The 20,323-nt window shown below is 39.8% G+C and overlaps 3 protein-coding genes across 16 annotated transcripts in view; 2 read left to right on the forward strand and 1 right to left on the reverse strand.

Annotated features, from left to right (window-relative positions):
• Positions 1-3,077, forward strand: part of LOC103381641 (disintegrin and metalloproteinase domain-containing protein 12) — a 72,484-nt gene extending 69,407 nt beyond the window's left edge. Inside the window, exon 23 of the mRNA XM_008314104.3 lies at positions 38-3,077. Within this exon, the coding sequence (XP_008312326.1) occupies positions 38-107 (70 nt within the window). The 3' untranslated portion in view covers positions 108-3,077. The remainder of the gene's footprint in view (positions 1-37) is intronic.
• On the reverse strand, positions 3,021-5,746 carry bccip (BRCA2 and CDKN1A interacting protein). Its single transcript, XM_017033921.2, has 7 exons — positions 5,570-5,746; positions 5,093-5,167; positions 4,908-4,988; positions 4,705-4,791; positions 4,431-4,618; positions 4,091-4,259; positions 3,021-3,911 (listed from the first exon to the last, which is right to left on the reverse strand). The coding sequence occupies exons 2-7, from the start codon at positions 5,159-5,161 to the stop codon at positions 3,741-3,743; spliced, it is 765 nt and encodes a 254-aa protein (XP_016889410.1). The 5' UTR covers positions 5,162-5,167; positions 5,570-5,746; the 3' UTR covers positions 3,021-3,740.
• Positions 5,747-5,960: 214 nt separating this feature from the next.
• uros (uroporphyrinogen III synthase) overlaps positions 5,961-20,323 on the forward strand; it is a 35,085-nt gene continuing 20,722 nt past the window's right edge. For 3 of the 14 annotated variants that reach the window (XR_003050326.1, XR_003050327.1, XM_025057650.1), the window contains exons 1-8: positions 8,456-8,679; positions 8,923-9,099; positions 9,228-9,336; positions 9,422-10,331; positions 10,792-10,931; positions 11,022-11,163; positions 11,258-11,515; positions 11,593-11,765. Coding sequence is in view for 10 of the 14 variants with exons in the window: in XM_025057650.1 (XP_024913418.1) it covers positions 9,023-9,099; positions 9,228-9,336; positions 9,422-10,331; positions 10,792-10,931; positions 11,022-11,163; positions 11,258-11,515; positions 11,593-11,765 (1,809 nt within the window). In the remaining 4 variants the exon portion in view is untranslated. Of the gene's footprint in view, positions 6,497-6,599; positions 6,684-7,023; positions 7,121-7,210; positions 7,286-7,598; positions 7,674-7,772; positions 7,857-7,989; positions 8,076-8,150; positions 8,250-8,328; positions 8,842-8,922; positions 9,100-9,227; positions 9,337-9,421; positions 10,332-10,791; positions 10,932-11,021; positions 11,164-11,257; positions 11,516-11,592; positions 11,766-12,470; positions 14,825-20,323 lie in introns of those variants that run through there. The other 11 variants (XR_003050328.1, XM_025057653.1, XR_003050329.1 and 8 more) reach the window with 10 other exon arrangements.

The following is a 20,323-nucleotide window of genomic DNA, read 5'->3' on the forward strand; positions in this document are numbered from 1 at the left end:
AACTTTATTTCTTAAACGCTTCCTTGTTTTTCCACAGACCCAGTCCCAAACATCCTCCCACTCTACCAAAGCCTTTCGTAATTGCAAATGTCAAATACAGCAGCTGAGACGTTGGCCAAAAGGGACGCTGATGTGAATAAGACACTAAAGAAATTGCACTAAAAAAAACTCAACATATATATATATAAAAAAAACCAGATGGTTACTTCCCTGACTTTTGAATCAGAGAGACCAGTGTTGTCCCTTTGGTGCTCTGTCTCTGAATGGTGCTACGAGTCTGCGCTCAGGTACATGTAAAGTATTTATAATGTGTATTTATTGCCACACAGTGCACTGTGCCAGACACTTTTACTACACAGTAGAAATGTGGACATTTGAATTTGATGTTTTTGAATCAACATTACACGCTCATTTTCTTTCACCTTCTAGTGAGGTAAGGGATGGGAAACAGTAAAATTGTGATAGCACAAAGAGTGGGCACCACTATAAGACAGGACTACCTTTCCAAATGGATTATGATTTGGTTGTGAACACTGTATGAATAATGACGGTAGACTAGAGAGGCATTATAACACAGAGTTTACTATGTACCAGGATGGTGTATTTGTGTACATCACATTAACCAGTGTCATTTTTTTTCCATTTACAAAGATCTACAGTTCAACAAAAGGGCTCCCTATTTGAAAATACAACAGACCACTTTGCCCTTTTTATTTAATACATTGTCAAACCGATGACCCAACCCTTACTTTACAGTAGCTCTTAAAATCCCCTTACCCCTAATCCTAACCCATATCTTATTTTTTAAATGAAAAAAAGTGCCATTTTTACATCTTTTTGCAGTATTGTCAAGTTGTACTGATACTTCAGTGTGTATTATGAAGGGAACCTGTTCCATATACATATGTAAAGAGTGAAGAGTTACTGATGAATGATGGGTGAAGTGTAGAGAACAGTTTTTTAACCAACCACAGTGAGAAAGTTTTTTGAAAGGTTAAAAAAAAAATTCCGTCTCGTAGCCCAACCAAACTGAAAATCTAGACGAAAGAAAGGAAAAGAGATTCTTCCTTCAGCGGCTCGACCATGTGTCTGTCAGCATGATTAAGAAAACTCAAACACTGTGAAGCCCTAACTTATTTATATTATAGAGCAGTGACAAGTGGGATTGTGAAATGTCACTGATTTGCCATTTCCTTTGTAATAACAAGCCCCCGAGAAGCCCCCACCAGGGATGCTGGTGCTGGGGTATGAACTGAGCGTGGATCTAAAATGAGCCGAGATCAGTCAGACATTTATTTCCCAGAGAGAGTAGCCTTTCCAAGGTAATTAAGGTCGATGGTGTTGGATATTTGCAAGTATGTGTCAAAAAGCAGCTGTAAGTCACTGATGCTGAGTCTATTCAGATCAACTTTACCTTTTGGGTTTTTCTTTTCTCATCCTAGATACATAAATCTGACGTGAGAATGGAACAGCTTTGTCTTTTGCTTCTACAGATTTACTGCACCGCAGTGCAGCATATATCCACTCACTTTCTGCAGCGTTTCTGTTAGGCACAGCTTTTATAGAAATCCATAGACTGAGAAGTGACAAAACCTGAACGTCGGACAGTTGTTCACCTTTGATACTGTTTCTATATGTTGTCTCTTATTCATTGCTATTTTTTAAGTTGCTCTTTTCAGGTCTCCATGTCCTTGTACTAACAGACAGCCACTGGACTGAACCCTATATCCATGAACTCTGTGCTTTGGTATGTTTCACCTGTGAACACATTTTTGCAGAGTGTTTTTTTAAGTGAAAAATGTTTGATACGTTACATGTTAAAGAAAAAAAAAACAGCTTTGTCAGTGTGTGATCACGGTGTTTTGATCGCTGCCGCAGTACAAGTAAAAACTGTCTTTTTCCAAACGCAGAGAAGTCATTAATGTGGAGTTGTTGTTTTTTTTGTTTGTTTGTGTTTTCAACCACAGAGGCCTAAAATGAATATGTCAACTTGATGAAAGACGCAGTTGTACAAAGGCAGTTTTATTGCAGTTCTACTCTGATAGAATACCAAGCTGTAACTTAAAATAAAAAAAACACCACGACAGCGTTTAGCAAAGTAGAACCATGAAGTCCGTAGCCTCTAGTGGTTATGTTGTGCTCGTACACAAAAAGATAATAATGGACTAGAATAAAGGACACAGCATGTCAGTGTAAAGGACCAGACAAAAAGGCTCATGAAACCTGATTTTAACATCAAATAAATACAGAGAGGGAGTGACAGTTTTGTTCCCTTAAAAGGATTTAAAAAGTTGAGGAGAGTGCACATGCTCTCTTAGTGTTTGGTGTCCTCTCAGTAGAGGCTAGAAAAACACATGATTCATGATTCCAAGCATTTTATTTTGTGTGGTTAACATGACCTCTGTCTCATCTTAGAGAGTTTTTTTTTATTCATGTAAACATTTGTTGTTTTGACAGGGGGTGGTGACCATGAGTTCTTTCCTGCATTGCTGTTTGTGCTATGATTTAGCCGAGTTGACAAAATTGTTTTTTCACTATTGTCTGAGCTCTGACCCAGTTCATAGATGAATAGGACAAGGCCAGCCATTGTGATTGTATAGGACCGGGACAGTGTCAAACAAGCTGGATAAGGACAAAGAAAAGGCTGTGTGTTTTATATTTCAACATTGAAAAAAAGGCATTTAATTAAAAATGATTTGCAGGGCATATACACCATTTAAGGCCACACATTTGAGATTAAGATCTTAATTTTTTTTTTTTCATGTGGTCCTTTTTGTCCTACTACAAATAATTCACATCCTGGTCCTTCTCCTTTTAGCTGCCCCCTTCAGGAGTCGCCAAACTGTTTCCACATGGCTTTGAATGAGATCAGAAAAATGGCAATGGGACCAAGACTGTTTTATTGAATCCAACATCATCACATACACTGTAGATGTGGTAATACAGTATACTACAGAGCGGTGGTTCCCAACTACCATGCTGCAGAACACCAGTGTACCACAACAGATTACCATGTGTAGCATAGAAAATGATCGTTTTTATTTTATTGATCTGAACATCAGTGTTTATTTACTACAGATAATTTGTCTTCACTCTGTCACAGTAACAGGCCAAACATTTAAATACTCTTCCACTGGGTGGCAGAGCAATTGAAGAGCTCATCTGTTTGCCCTGCTTCAGTCCTTGTGAGTATATCAGTGTGGTGTTCAACTAAACAGGCCCAGGTTTATTACATGTATTTTTCTGGACATTTTTGTTTGGTGGTTTGTTGTGGGGTTTTTCTAATGTAGAATATGTGCCACTACTGTAGAAGTAAGAGTAGTTTTATTGGTTGAAAAGAACTACAAACAGGAAGTGGTTTGCAAAGAAAAAAAACCATAAAGTGAAAACATCCATGGTTTTATGACTGTTTTAAGTGACACATCCCTTATCGTTTCTGCTGATATCCAACTCTCGCTTTAACAGAAGAGTCAAACAAAGGACTTCCTAAATGTCATAGTTCATAATTCTATCACTGTAGTGAACATGATGGACCGAAATGGATGAGTACATCATTGTTTTAAAAAGCAGGGCCCCTCCTGCAGTGTTTCTTAAATATACCTCCAGTTGTTAAAATACAATTCATCATTTGTAAGAAAAAAGAAAGCACAAAATATTTCATGTGGAGTCCCTTTCAAAGCCTTCAACTGTTTTCACGACCCCTTAAGTGTTTGACACAGGTGTCTTGTTTATTGTGATGTTCACACAGTAAGGTATTCTTTCAGCTTGTCCATGATGACCGGCATCCTGTCTGCTGGTATCAACATCACCGTCCTGAAAGGCTTCATGGGAACGTCATCAAAAGACCAGCGACCACTCAAGCAGGAGTCTGCCTCCTCCTGGACGGAGTAGTGAAACTTCAAGATGGCTTGCTGTGTGGAAACAAATATTGTAAAGTGTCAGATTAGCTACAGCTCTGGAAAATGGTAAGTAAGAGAAACACAAATATCTAGGGTTAATTTACATGTTGTGTGACTGAATTCAACCCTATGTTCATTTGCCTCAAAAACAGCAAAATATTCAGATGCTTTTAACATTAAAGTGACATCACCTCATAGAAGAATTCCTCCTCTGCATTGACAAACATGTACTCCTCCTTCGGAGCACCCCCTCTGGCTGTTATATTCTTGTTGGCCTCTTTGCAGGTTTTGCTGATCATCAGACAGTAGTGGCATTTTCCACTGGGCTTATTGGTCCTCTGAGCTTCAGCCATTTCTTCTCTGCATGACAAAAATTAATATTTACTTGTATGCATTCATTCTGTTTAGCAATATCATCAATAGTATTTTGATATAAGCAACTATTTTACCCCTAAATATTATTTAACAACAGCTTGTTATGGTTAAAACAGTACTTAAGGAACCACTAAAGCACAGTAGCACTGAACTCACTGGAGCTGTTTGTGAAGTGGGAGGGCGATCTGTGGAGGCACGTTGATGAAGCGCTCACTCAGCAGAAGTCCCACAGGTTTGCTCGTGTCATTGAGGACCTTCTCCAGGAGTTCTGTTGTGCTGTGGTTCGAGTTCTTCCCACATTGATCTAGGATCAGTTCCTTAACCTCCTCTACGCACTGCACATCCTGTCGGCAGCAGGAGATAATGATGCTTAGCATATAAACGAAAAAGTGCATGAAGACAATAAGGTCAGAAACAGAACAGCCGTCACCTTTCTTTCTGTTAGGTTCAGCATTGTGATGAACCCAAACACTTCATCTGGATCTTCGTCGTCACTGTCCTCCGGCACCTCAGCTTGCTGAAGCAGAAAAACAGCACAGATTAAGACATGTGGGCTTGAAATGTTTGAAAGTATATATCTTTTCACAAATAACAGTACATAACAGTATGTGAGCAGAAACCTGAGCATATCACCTTGATGACACTTCCTATGTGATTCTGCTGGATGATGATATCAGTCATCTCTGATGTGTTTACATGAGCCTTCAGGAAGAGCTGCAACCAAAGACATGACAGTTGACATTATTATCTTTGAATATACAGAGATGCTACAGATCACTGATTTTTTAAATGGCTTATAACAAAGTGCTGTAACAAACTTGCTGCAGTAGTTTCTTTATGCCATTGAAGTCGTTGACGGAAACGGTGTGGGCTTCAAAGTCCACCATAACTTCCTGCACAAAAACAATAACACAGTAGTGTGTTAGCAAACTCAGAATTCATTAATGTGTGCGTGAAATAAAACAATCCATTCGTGCAATAAATTTACTTGTTCATATGAATATTTTATTTTATCATTCACATATACATCGCTTAAGTCTTATTCTTTAAGGGGAACATAAAATAAATATTTGTATGACTAATTTTATTTTTGTTTTGACTTGTTTTATTCTGCAAAAAACCTGACACCAACAATAAACTATGGTGAATATGATTGTACATTCTTATGATTTAGTATTTCTCTTTTTGTGTAGTTAATAGTTGTAAAACGCAAGATAACAACTAATGCTCGACAACAGCTGGATTAGCTACTAGCCGGCTAGCAAGGCCACTCAACGAAAATCCTTTGCTTTTACCTCATTGACTTCCTCATCTGATGCCTCACTGCCTTCCTCTCCGGAATCGTCATCTTCTTCCAAAATTTCATCCGAACTGTTGTCACTCTCTTCAGGGTTTTCACCCAAACCCACCGCTCCTCTCTTTGCCGAGGAAGCNTCTCTTTGCCGAGGAAGCCATGCTGCATACAGAAAACACGCGTGTCGACTGAGTGGGCGTGGCTCGGGTTTAAAGTTCGGTGAACATTAACAGAAACAGACATTCTGTGTCCGCCATCTTGGCTCTAAATGTTACAGTCTCAAGCATACGGTTGCTGTGTCAGAGCCGAAATGTCGTCCATTGACATTCAGAAAAATGGAACGAACCATTTGAAAGGGAGAAAGTTTGTGTTTGACGTACTCATTGGGCGACACACTGTAAACCTCAGTTCATGTTTGCTGTTCAAATCGTTTTATTTTTCTGATAAGTTTTAATATAACCAAGGAATTGAATATTATGATATTTTTAAGCCTACTCCTATATTTTTCTTCGCTTTCTTGTCGCTTGCCGTCTTTAAGTCCGGAAGAAGTAAAATTATTTCCTCCGGTCTGAAGGACAGGTTGTATTCCTGAGGAAGTGTACCCTCAGTATCATTGTTGTTGCCGATGTAAACAATAACACGAGTAAACGTGATGTACAGTTTAACTGTATAAATCATTTTACGTTGCCTAATTTAATCGCGGTTGTTTAAGGAGTAACGACTGGGCAACACAGCTGTTATCTTCAGACGACATGTGTCACTTTCTGGGTGTTGTTTAGTTTGCTGTCTTTCACACCCACTCCCTCCCTTGTTTTTAAGAGCTGCAACACTTTATTAGTTTATTAAATGTTTTTGGGCCAGCGTTAAGATGCACGTCCTGCTACTTAAAGAGCCAAAGGATGAGTTCGGACCAGACCCTTACATTACGGTACAAGTATTTCTTATATATTAGCCACAATGTTATAGTACAGGGTAAATAATCAGTATATAAGCCTTTCACTGCACCTGACATTGTTCCATTTATTCTACAGGCGCTGGCAACTCACGGTCACAAAGCCACTTTAATTCCAGTGCTGTCATTCAAGTTTGTCTCATTAAACACCTTGGCAGATAAGGTAAAGTAATGTCATTTAAGTGTACATTTAACGTATTCATTTTTAAAGTTTTGTGGGCAAAAGTAGAAATAATTGAGACATTGTTGAAAATCAGATTTTACCTTAAAGCCATACAGATACATTTCCTTTTAGGAATCAGTATTACATATTTTTGATATTATAATGACTTTACAAAATATTATAGATATAGAAAGCCTTTGTTATTCATAGGGCCTTTCCAGTAGTTATTATAGAAATACAACATAAGGTTGCAAAAGTGTCAAAGTGATATTTTTATCACTTAGATCCTGTCATGCCACATTTAGTTGTCTTAGATGGCTAATGATGCCTTTTTTTCCAGGTGTTTCAACCAGAAAAACATGGCGGTCTAATATTCACCAGCCCACGAGCAGTGGAGGCTGTGAAGATGTGTTTAGAGGCAGAGGACAGAAGAGAGGGTGGGATAAACATAGCATTAAAGGCGTACACCTACAGTATGATAGGTTGAACTATCTCTTTAATCTCTGTTTCTTTCTTTTTTAATTCAGAGTGGAACAGATCTGTGAAGGACAAGTGGAAAACCAAGTCCATCTATGTGGTTGGAAAAGCGACTGCTGCTTTAGGTCAATTATGTCCCTGCTTGAAACAACCTCTTCCCAATTGTCCATTCTTTGTGTTCTGTTTTACTATGTTTATGCTAATTGTATCAGAGTGTGGCAGGCACCTGGTGCTGGCAGGGAAGTGTCAAATGATGGTACAAGGCTGCTCACAGTTGGCTGTGATGCAGGTGCAGCACAAACCTGACGCGTGTCATCTGTGTGATCTCTTTGTTGCCAGTTTTGACGATGAGAGTCTTATTTGCTCTGCTTTGGCCTGAGCAACCATTGAAGTGCATGTCTTTTTATTTCAGATTTGCTTTTCTTTTTTTCCCAACAGTACGGAATCTGGGTCTGGACCCTGTGGGAGAGGACACGGGGACAGCAGACGTCCTCTCACGTGTTATCATTGAAAGTATGGTACTCTCTTTTCAGCTCGCTTTAATTGAAAATATAATATATGATTTGTCTGATAACTAGTATAACCTTTCACCTCATCTCATCATCCCATCAGGAGAGGACAGGAATATTCGCCCACTTTTTTTCCCCTGTGGCTCAATCAAAAGAGAAGTCTTGCCTACAGCTTTAAGGGATAACGGTAAGTGTTTCCTTTTGTTGTGGCTCACCATTAAAACTGAAGATGGTAATATTCCCGGAGGGTTAACTCTAATTGGGCAAAAATAATTGAGACACCTCTTTAACCTAATGTTGGAATGGTTCTTTGTTTCCAGGAGTGCCTCTGGAGACACTGACTGTCTATCAAACAGCCGAACATCCAGATCTGGAGAAAAACTTAAAGAACTTTTTTGAAGAGCAGGTAAAATTTTCTCAACTAATTTAAATATTTACTTGTAATTGTACAAAATGTATTTATTTTATTTTTTATTGAAAGGGTTCTCCAGGAAGCGTAGCCTTCTTCAGTCCATCAGGAGTTAAATTCTGTCTAGATGTGATCCGTAGGCTGAGTGGTGACCAGCTGACTCAGATAAAGGTATACTGCAGTAAAAATAAAGAAAATACTAGTCTGTACTGCATCTGAAAGCCTATTAAATAAATATCTGTGTCTTCAGTTTGCAGCCATTGGAACGACTACAGGTGATGCCATGGCAGCAGAAGGCCTGTGTGTCAGCTGTACAGCAGAGAAACCAACAGCTGAACACCTGGCAGCAGTGATAGCCAAAGTTCTCCAATAATTGATCTCTGAAGATCTTATCCTGCCCTGTCATATTGTATATTTCTATATTTGTGTATATTTAAACTGAATGTATTTATATGTTAATGTTTAAACGTTAATTTCAGGAAAGACACAGCAGTTTTGTGTAAAGAAGTGATCATCCATTCAGTAGATCGCAGCCCAAATCCTGCCCACTGTACCGTCCAATCTGGTGGATCCGTCCAATCCACAACAGGATTCCAAAATTGTAAGCATCAAAGAGAAAATACTGTGTGGTCCTGACTATTAAAAGCACTAAAAATACCTTCAGTTTTCTAATAAAATATACAAATATAAAAACAATAAACATCAAATAATAATGTGGTAAAAAGAAAGGTGTCTGTCCAGTAAATGATGGTCCTCCGACAAATATGCTTGATGACCCCTGGTGTAATTTGAGAGTTTGCACATGGTTGTATTTACTTGTTGGAGTTGTTTTGTTGTGTTCAAGTATCCTGATGAAAGCAGAGGCAGTTCAACACCAGTTCACTTAAAATCGTTGGAGCGTGTATCACACATCTATAACATCCACACAGACCAATCAGTGACAGATGTTTGCTCTTCGCCCAAGGATGAGAAAAGTAGGAAGTCTTCAGAGAGTCGCACCCTCAGCTGGGTGTGTGAGATGGTAGGATGCAGCTATAAAACACCGCTTTTCCTTCTATCAGCCACCACATTTGGATCTTATGTCACTACAGAACCCAACACCACGATGCTGACTTTTACCCAGCTGATATTTTCTCTCTGTCTGACCAGCATCAGCTCAGGTGGTGCAGAGAAACTTTTCCACAGCCGAGACCACTCCGACATCCAGACCCTTACATCTCACCAGGCTCAGGATATAACAGACACCTACACAGCAGAGGTGACCGCTCACTGTCTTTGAAATTTCCCGTCTTATGTAAAACATTTTGGAACTGCTTGTAATTTCTATCTTGTCTTTTGAATAGTTATTTCTCTCCAGATATGGGTTCATGCAGCCAGTGGACTGGGAGGAGGTTCCGTTTGAAGATTCACCTGTGGATTTTAATGATGATTTCCTTGATCTTCAAGCCATGATCCAGGAGGGAACGCCAACGTTCCATTCCAGGAATTCTCCTCAAGATGGTGTTGAAGGTATACACAAGAAACTGAGTCAGAGTGATGCATTTATTTCAGCACTTAAAGAGTTCCAGAAAGTGTCTGGCCTGCCTCTGACAGGAGTGTTTGATGAGGCCACCAAGTTGGCCATGAACAAACCCAGATGTGGTGTCCCTGACAAGGAGCTGGACCTGAGCGCCCATAAAGATGATAGCATCTTAGACAGTGAGAGTGGTTTTAGTGATGATTTTAATGAGACGGACAGCAACTTTACATCAGGTGACATAATTACCGACCCTTCATTGAGGGCATCAAACACTTCTGAAGACAACACATTCAACTTCAATGACACAGATACTGACCTCGCAGCTCTTTCCAATCACACAAGCACAAACAGCACAGAGGATTTCAACATATTCAGCGACGTGGCTGCGGAGAGTTCAAATGACACAGTGACACACAGTCAAGTGGGGAACGTGGACACAGACGGCAGACACCAGAGCGAAACAGTCCGGCGCAGGAAGCGCCACCTCGCGGCTCTTGTGTCCAGAAGCAGACGAAAGAGGGACCTGGGTTCCACTGGTTACATGGCCTTTTCCAAGATGGTGCTGAGTTGGAGGCTCATCGGTGAAGGCTACAGCAGTCAGCTGTCGGTGGAGGAGCAGAGGTACATCTTCAGACTGGCCTTCAGGATGTGGAGTGAGGTGTCGCCACTGGAGTTTGTGGAAGACACGCGTTCTCCACTGGAGGACGTTGACATCAGACTGGGCTTTGGCACAGGTCAGATATTACAACTAAAGGCCGGAACTATAGTCTGTGAGAACATCATCAACTATGTTAAGAAGCAAATAACGTTGTTTTTTTTTAAAGTCAAGTAGGTTTTTACTTGAATAGGCCAAATTGATAAAACACTTTTTGCCCTAGGAGAACTACAAAAATATTCAAATTAACATTATCCACCGACAATAATATATTTAGACTATATGAACAAGAAAAGTATGCAGAATGAGAAATTTATGAAAAAATTATTAACTTTTTGTGTAAAAAAATTGAGTCAAATTATTTGGTCAAAAAATCTTATTAAGCTATTAGGAAATATATCCGACCTTGACCAATGGTTGTCAATCCACCACCTCTGTAAATATTTGCCTCTCCAGGTACCATGACCTGCATTGAAATGCTGCTCTTTAAATTTTATATATTTTTTCACTGATCCAGACTGTCACCTTCTCTCACACAGGAAGACATCTTGGTTGTAACCAGAGGTTCGATGGAACTGGTCAGGAATTTGCTCATGCCTGGTTCTTGGGTGACATACACTTTGATGATGACGAACATTTCACTGCTCCTAATACTGGCAGTGGGATCAGCCTTCTCAAGGTAAGTACTTTACATGAAATATTAGTGTAAGCATAGTACTGTGATCAAGTTTAATATACAGTATATATATGTATTTACTTTGTTTTGTAGGTGGCAGTTCATGAGATTGGTCACGTGTTAGGCCTCCCTCACATATACAGGTCTGGGTCTATAATGCAGCCCAGTTACCTGCCACAGGGCTCTGGTTTCGAGATGGACTGGATGGATAGAAAGGCAATACAGAACCTCTATGGTACGAGGCTACAGCACCATCTAGTGGACACATATACACATAGCGGTTATTTTTGCACATACTGTAATAATAAAGTGTAATTTGTTCTCACCAGGTGTGTGTAAAGGTGGGTTCAACACAGTTTTTGACTGGATCAGGAAAGAAAGAACGCCGTACGGGGAAATCTCCATTCGCTTCAACACCTATTTCATGAGAGACGGTTGGTACTGGCTGTACGAGAACAGAAATAACCGCACACGTTACGGTGATCCCGTGACCCTTCAGACTGGTTGGCGTGGGATACCTGCGGACGGGGTGGATGCATACGTTCACGTATGGTCCAGGAAAAGCGATGCTGTGTACTTTTTTAAAGGTAACATGCATTTATATGTCACAGTTGAGATTCTTTTCTTTCAGGAGAGCTAAAGAAAGTCTTGCTGTTCTATGCAGGTACTCAGTTCTGGAGGTATGACACTGAAAATGACAAGGTTTTTGCGCAGGACCCAGGAGGACGTCGTTATCCCAGGCTAATCTCCGAGGGGTTTCCAGGCCTTTCTGGTCCCATCGACACGGCCTTTTACGACAGGAGAGACTCTCACATCTACTTCTTCAAGAACAGACTTGTGAGTGTGACAACATTTTTTCAAACCTTTTTGTTTTCTTTTTGTTTATTAAATATGAAGAAGTCAGAACACAAAAGGAGAATTATAACAAGTGTTAGCTAGTAGCATTGTGAAGTGAAGTGGCAGCTACGTTTGAATAAAACACCATCAGACAAGAGCTCAACAAAAGCCCCAGGACATTACATTTTAATTTTTTGATTTATTACAAAATTGCCATAGAACATGATTAAAATGCCACTCCTGTCACATTAAGTTACAGTTAATTACACAGTTAGGCCTTTGTAAAATTTTCAATTTATTAAATCTCTGAAGTTTTTAATCAAATAAGGTCTTTGGGTGGTTTAAATCTCTGAAGTTTTTAATCAAATAAGCACAAAATGCCACACAGAACAGGTCTTTGGGTGGTTCCAGGGACAAACTACACACTGTGTATAATGCACTGAGGGAATTATAAAGTTTGGGACAAAATCTTTTTAAAAATATTTCACGTGTGATTATGTATTGACAGAAATTCAAACAAACAACACATTCTTTTGCAGTTTTCCGACCTTAATATCTCAAACTAATTATTAGTTTCTGAATATTTAGAGGGCTCATCCAGGCTGACACAACACATAGAGTACACTTCCTGTGTGATTTGTTTCCTTGTTGTTATTGAATGGACCACAGTGAAAGAGGGGGAAAAACAATTATCTGTTCAAACAGGTGTATGCATTCAATGTAGCAGCCAACAGCTTGGCAAGAGGCTTCCCTAAAAACATCAGGGATGTTTTCCCTCCCGTGGTGAGCGGAGACCATCCAGATGGCAACGTTGATGCTGCCTACTTCTCCTACACCCACAATGCTCTCTTTCTACTTAAGGGCCAGCGTTTTTGGCAGGTGGTGGGCAGCCGTGATCGTTGGCGCTGGCCCATTCTGCCTCGTAATGGCCTGCTGCCACACAAGGAGGTAAATCAGCATTGGTTGGACATTTGTAACGTTCACCCCACTGCACTCAAACTGAGCCACTGAGACATGGGAGAGAACAACCCTGGAGCTGATAAGACGTAGCTGTTCTGGTACGTTAATAAAACTGTGGGGCTGTCCTCAGTGCAGGACATCCTCTCCTGTAGTATTGATCGTTGAGCAGCATGGGCATAGAGGTGTCAGACAAGGAAGACTTCTTCTTCTGCTCATCTTAAGATTGTTGGATGGTATTTGGATGGTATTTTTTTTTCTTTTCATAGCAGATACCAATGAATTGAGGCTGATACTTTATTTGAATACTCGTACTCAAAAACGTGTACCAAAGCAGCGATCTGAAACTCGGTAATGGCTTATTACAACTGTGTTTTTTACTGCAGTTATTGCTCTGTGGAAAGTTAAATGAAGTACTGTAGGTAGATAATGTCAGCAGTTTGGAGGTATTTCAACATGCGGGACAAAGACTTACTGTAATATTTGTTCTGTTAGATACTAGCAAATAATTAAACACCTGAAAACTACACTAACACATTAATGTCTCAGTTTATCGGCACAGTAGACCTCCACCATTTCCCACAGAGCTGGTCCACCTATGTGCAGTACATAGTACATGCCTTCTAGTTCATTGCATATTTATAGAAACACTGCATAAAGTACAGTTTTGGTATTGAAAATACTAGTAAGCTATTGGTGAAAGAGTACAACCCTAGTGAAGTTATACCTACATGTCTGATAGTACTTGACTATGTCGACTGTTTCATTAACATCTGCAGTGAAAGCATGAATCAGTTACTTTCCTCTAAATCACCTTCAGAATCTCATATCCACAGACAGCTGCAGGTGTCTGTGGATATGAGGATAACGTCAACATCCAAGACATGTTACACATGCTGATGCATCCCTGCAGGATTTAGGTAAAGACTTAGAAACTTCTAAAAAGTGTGGTCTGTGAATCTTATCTGTAGATCCATTTATTTTTTGGAATTAGGGTAACTGATTTACACACAAACAACCAAAGGGAAACCTGAATGTGAAATGATTGAAAAGCAGGCTCATCTCCTGACTTAATGCTGTTCCATTTCATAGTAATCATTTGAGCAAGGTGCAAAGAAACAGACATTGATTCTGTGATCAATACGTTACTTGAATGCTCTTATTAATATTAATGCAGACCCTCAGCTAAGGAAGGGCCTGGAAGGCCTCAGATAACTAGCGCTGTGCTGCAGGCGCTCCATCAGCTGTATTAATAAATTGAAGAAGAAATCAATTACAAGCAAAAGAGGGGGGATTAATATGGAGCCACAGAGATGGCTGTCACAAGATGATGAGTTTTCTTTTACAGAATGAGCTTCTTTCTCTGCGCTGCCATTAACGGCATACAAATGGATGTAGTTGGTCTTTCCCTGCGGAAGAAAAAGTCTGATTGACCTCGTTTTGTCTGTCTGATTTTATTTTTTGTGAATTTAGAGTATTTGGGTGACAAAAGTTGGACAAGTCATCAAAGCTTTGAAAATACTTCATATTAATATTCATATCAATTAGGGACATTTTAGGAACTTCAAGGACATATTTTGAGTGGGCCTAATGAGTGGGAGCTAGTTAGAGCCTAGTAAGGGATTTATAAACACAATTCAGTTTCAGTATGTTTTATTCTAAGAGGCTGAAGCATCAGCAAATACCACGGGCCACATGCAGTTTTGTTGGGTCACCATATTTCTAGTGAATAACAAAACGAAGCTAAACATCCAGCAGTCTGTGCATTCAAAAACACAACCTGTCTTAGGATTTATCTGCGTGTGTATCATGGGATAGATGTTTCAGATAAACCAGCCAACTGGAAGCTAGCAAGCTAACTGGAGTCAGTGTTGCCTTCACTGTCCAGCATTGAATGGTTAAGTTGGTGAGGTGAGGAATAAGTTACACAGTTAAAGCATAGGAAAGTTAATTACAATAAAAGACCATTGAATTTAAATAATAATGAAACAATAATGAATAAACAACAATAATACAATGAATAAAACAAAAATAATAATTAATTAATAAAACAATATTAATTATGAATAATAAAAATAATAGTAATACATTTAATCTGCTACTGAAAACAGTAATGAAAATTTTATTAGTAGTAATTTACTCTAGTATTTCATTATTACTGTTATTGCTACTACTTCTACAACAAATAATTATTATTTTTATTATAAATAATATATATAAATATATATAAAAAATAAATAATAGTGTTCTATATCATACATAATTATAGGCATATGTATATATTTATATCAATACAACTTAAAATAAATAATAATGTTTCCTCACCTCATCTGGGTCTCCTGTTTTGTTTTATTTTGTAATGCAGCATTTGTGCCTTAAGAATGACATCCATGGTTTTTCTGACAACAAATACAGACTTTGTGCTTCACATCCTCATCACCTGTTGAAAATTTGACCAGAATTTGTCAGCGCAGTGGCTCTGTGGCTTTGTGGCAGAAACCCCTATATAAGAATAAATGATAGGCTCATGTTAAATGCATTATAGGGGGTAATGCACTGCAGTGGAGCATGGTGATCTGTTTGTTTACCCCAGTGGAGAACACCGTGCACCTCCTGTAGCCTGAGGTTGTGCATACAGAGGATGCAGGTCCTCGGCTGCCACACTGCACGGCTCAGTGATCTGTGCTGTCACCGAGGCTGCCGTTCCCCGACACCGTGGGCCGCTTTGGATGCGACTACTATAAATGAGATCAGTCATGCTGATAGAGCCTGAGCTGCAACAGCCCCTCGAGAAATAAAAAAAAAAAACCTGTGTCATGTCGGAAGAATCCACATGGGAGGCACTTCACAAACAGGAAAACTGAGACAAAACCACAGCAGCACACGACCAAAATCCCTCAAACTCTGCCAAGACAAGTCGATGACAAACGGAATCACAAGTGTGACTGCGCGTGCTTCATGAGATTTGTTCCACAAATCATGAAGATTATATGTCTTTGACTGTGAGCACGTTCTTTACTTGATGAAAAACATTTATATAGTAAAAAGATTACACATTTCTAACAGCAGTTACTGTGTTTTTCTCTGTGGGTTACACTTTACCAACCGCATGAATAAAACTAATTATTGTTTCTAATTTTATTTCTCAATTAATTCTAATAGATTAATGCAGGTTCTATGCCGACTTTATTAAACAAAAGAAGAGACACGTGTTTACCCCATCGAGAAACGATCAATAAAAGAAAATTACATTTTGTGACTGTACAAGAATCGTAAACCGGTAACCATGGCAGCCGTCACCGAGTAGAGTCGCTTCCCACATGTTGTTCCCCTTCCTGTGTCTTGACGTCCCCTATCCCCTTAGAATTAAATCCAGACCTGTTCGTTTCCCCTGGTGTCTTACAAACGAGGAGGGTTTAACGGCTCTTCATTCCCATGTATCATATGAAAACAGATGGACAAATATGCTGCTTGACTCGTCCTGTGACCGTTTTGACCCTGAACCATGTCACAAATTGTTAACAGGAGTGCAATCACGGAACGAGGCCGCACGCCAACCCTCGGCAACTCGTTGATAACACGTTGGCAGCACGTTCACACAATGGGCTGGACTTAAACCAAGTGCTTATTGATTAAAGGGGAGTTCCAATAATTTCTCATTGTTACTGAGTGTGTTGTGCTGGCAGTCGACGGAGGAATCTGAAGTGAAGTGACACCCCTCCCCGTCCCCACCCCTCCCTCCCCCGTAGGTCGATAAGCTATGGATTCTTTGCATTTAATTATTACAGCCCAAACAATATTGTCTCCTGAAGTATTGAATTGAATTCTTACCCAGTCTTAATAAACACACTAATGAAATTAATAAGCAAAGTCCTATAAGGTCATAATTATACTGTATTGATTATGTAAAAACACATCTTCTTATTCAGCTCTTTAGACTATTAACTCTCTATGTTGTACTGTATGCAACAGAACATCATGTGATCAGGTGACACTTCACCTCTGATGAGCATCCGTTACCTTATAATTAATAATGGTCAGTAGGGGGCAATCTCAACACACCATAGTGTCAATTTCATGCTCCTGTGCAGAGTTAGAATGGTCAATATTTCTTTTTCAAATATTCAGCCTTTCTTCGGCTTCTGATTGATTTCAGTGATGCATTGTAAAGCAGGTGTCCTGTAACATATGAAAACATACTTTATGTTTTAATAGAGTGAATTCTTTATTTAAGTATGTTAGAGTTTTAAATGCATGTGAGGCAGCAACTGCTGGAGTTGAAGGGGCTGAGGATGCTGGCATTTTGATGAGTAGACACCAGGATGGAGGGAGGTTGAAGGGAGCAGATCAGAGGAACAGCCAGAGTTGGAGATAGAGTTTGAAGATAAAGTTAGAGCGGTATGGTTGAGTGGTTTAGACATGTGCAGAGGTGAGATAGTGGATCTGTTAGAAAGTGTGTCAGAAGTGGAGCTGCCAGGCAGGAGAGAAAAAACAAGATTTTCTGGACATAATGAAATCTGACATGAAGACGTCGGTGTAACTGTAGAGGGAGCGAGAGATTGGGTGAGACAGATGATGCAGCGTCACGAGGGAAGAGAAGAAGATGAGGAAGGACGGTGGAATTACAAGATCTGAAACATTAATTCCATTCAACAGTGAAGTGGCGTTAATGCTTCTTCTTCTGTCTGTGCTCAGAGCGTCGGTGTATTTTGAACACGTCAGGTGTGTCTCGACAGCAGCACAAGAAAAAAAAGGAATTCTTTCCATATTCTGCAAGTGTTGCTGTTGTCAGGGGCCTGCTGCGAAACTGCTGACGCGCATGTCTTTTGAAATGACAATTTATGGAAATACAGTGCATTTTACCTGAGTACACACGCACATTTTGTGCGACATCCCACTAAGTTTCCCTGCGTATCTAAAAAGGAGAAATTGTTGCTGCTGCCAAGGATTTCACAGCAGCAGCAGCACCCAGCTCTGGAGTGTGGAGAAGCATTTATTTCGTAGTAATAAGCCTGGGATTGAGACTTTCCCTGAAAAGTGGATTTTGAGTTGAAAGTTGTTTTGAGCGTGAACTCTGAGTGGCCTCGTTAACAAGGCGTGTTTCTGTTTCTGCAGCGCCAGAGTTAAATGTCCTTGAAATATCTGAACATAAAATTCTAATTTTATTTTACCAGACCTATAAAATATATATACAGTTAACTTTACCACAGTTAGAGTCTGAGCATAAAATGTCTGGGGAAATCCACAAATGCTAAAACACTATTTATAAATGAGCTCAGGTGAATTCAAACATTAACCAGTTATATAAAGCTATATGATGCCAATATGACAAGGATAAAGATTAGTTAGATTAGTTAACCATAGCAAGAAAATTAGTTAAAGCAACAAAAAAAAATTGGCAAAAACGTTTCTCCATTCATATTTAGCATTTAGAAAATAAAAAGTATTGATAGAAAATAAAACTAAAATTGAACCAAAAAATGACTGATTATGTACTCGTTTGCAGCAAATGGTCTTTAAAATGTGAAGTACACAAGAACACACACTCATGAGAGACTCAAAGAGAGACACACTGACAGTTAACTTCACGTCTGCCTCTGAACTTCACGCTCAAATCATTTGGTTTCAAAAGCTTTACCATCAAACAGTTTCAGGCCAAGAGTTTCTCACCAGGGATCTTTAATGTTGAGAGAGCTCAATTGGATTCATCATTCAAATACATTTAACTTTCAAGCAGTCGTTACACTGTGAAGAGGGCGGGGGGTGGGGGGACATTCTTTACGTGATGAAAACTGTGTAAGTCTGCAGCTAAAAAAAAAAAGCAGAGAACAAACAACTGACGTTCTGTCTCCATCTGGGTTACACATGTAGGCAGACGTCTTCATGCCAGATGAGAATGGTACAGTAATTACATGTCTTCTCTGGAGACTAGTTCATTTATCAAACAGACTCATTTGAATGAGGAATCCAGACCATGGTGGTGTAATTAAGCTTTGTGTACACTGCATGCATAATGCAGAATTAAGGTATTGACTAAATACCTGCTAAACAACACTGCCATACCATAAGCTGCCCCGCCTCCCCCCACTACCTCCCACCCATCAATGGAGCCAGGGCTGATAATTTGCCTCCATAAGGGGCAGAGGAATCTCTCCCACCCGCGGCAAGATGAACCTTGACCTTTGGCTAAGGGGCAGTTTTGAGGACATTGAATAGAGTCTCTCTGGTAACGTCAGTGTGAATGGCAGCTGCGGGTCACCAGGGGAGGGGCGAGGCTGTCCCACGCTTGACCACACACAAGTGACGGCCTGGCTGCCGATTCACTTTTTAGCCTGGGAAAGTGACAGGAGATGTGCGTACGGTGCTTGACACTGTCAAAGTGGAGCAAATGAAGTGAAAGGAAAAGTGTGGATACGTGAGAGGTGTCACATAATGACAGCTCATGCTGTGAGTTTCAAACTGGTAAAATTGACCTGAGTTTTTTTGTTTTTAAAATCATATTTGTGTGAAATCATTTGTTCATTTTACTATCATTTTCTGTCTAAATATTTTGACATATTTTTGTTGTGAGCTGAATTTCATTTTCAGTCTGACAGGTAGAAACGTTTGAAAGACATCAAATTATTAAAAGAAACAACTTAGATGAAGTTTTACAGAAATCACAAACTAAACGCTGCAGTGTCAGAACATACAAATTATTTGCAATTATTTAAAGAATATTTGAGGCAGCAATGAGGGCTGAGACACCTCAGAGTTCTTATTGTAAAGATCTTAAAGATCCTCTCGTATGCAGCTGATTTACTCACTGTCCAGGTCTGGTTTGAGGTCCACCAGTGGACAGTGACTGACCTGTAGTGCTCAGTTTATTGTTTTTGTTTGAATGACATAATTGCATTTAAATGTAACCCAAATGTTGGATTAATGCGCTCTCATCATTGGCTAAACATACATTTAAACTACATTTATAGCATCCCCTGCTGGGGAGGGGAAAAAGAAAAATTGCATATTATACCTTTAAGGCAGACATTCTTAAAATAAACACTAGGGAACGCAGACATCCCAAACAAATTAAACAAAGTCTATTTCCTGGGAGGAATAACATTTGCAGTGGATGTGATAAATTGTGCTTTTGTTGTGTTTTGTAATTTGCTTGACACGGACTATTGCTGTCACCAGAAGCTTAAAGATCCATTCACTCACTGTGATCGTGGATTCTTTTTGTTTACCTTCAAGTGTCTTTGTGTTTCGCGGTGATCACAAATCCCGACATGACACACTCTCACAAGATATGACACGCTGCTGTCTCTGCCTGTCAACAAAGCTGTCTGCATCAGAGATAAAAAAAAGGAACAAACCCAAACATTCAGAATGACAGAAAAAAGAAATTTGTCAAGAGTCTGAGCAATGAGGCTCACCCCCCATCCTCCCCACTCCCATCCTTCTCCTTGTATTTGCACCAACGTTGACCCTCCCCTCTCTCTGCTCCCCCTCCTCCTCCTTCTCTCCTACCATCTCCCCCAGATTACATCCTCACCTCAGCGCTCCCGTCACTCCTCTTCCTCCCCTCTTCGTCTATAGTGGAACAGATGGAGTTGAATCTG

The sequence above is a fragment of the Cynoglossus semilaevis genome, chromosome 8 (genome assembly GCF_000523025.1).
Source record: "Cynoglossus semilaevis isolate Cse_v1.0 chromosome 8, Cse_v1.0, whole genome shotgun sequence".
Lineage (NCBI taxonomy): Eukaryota > Metazoa > Chordata > Actinopteri > Pleuronectiformes > Cynoglossidae > Cynoglossus > Cynoglossus semilaevis.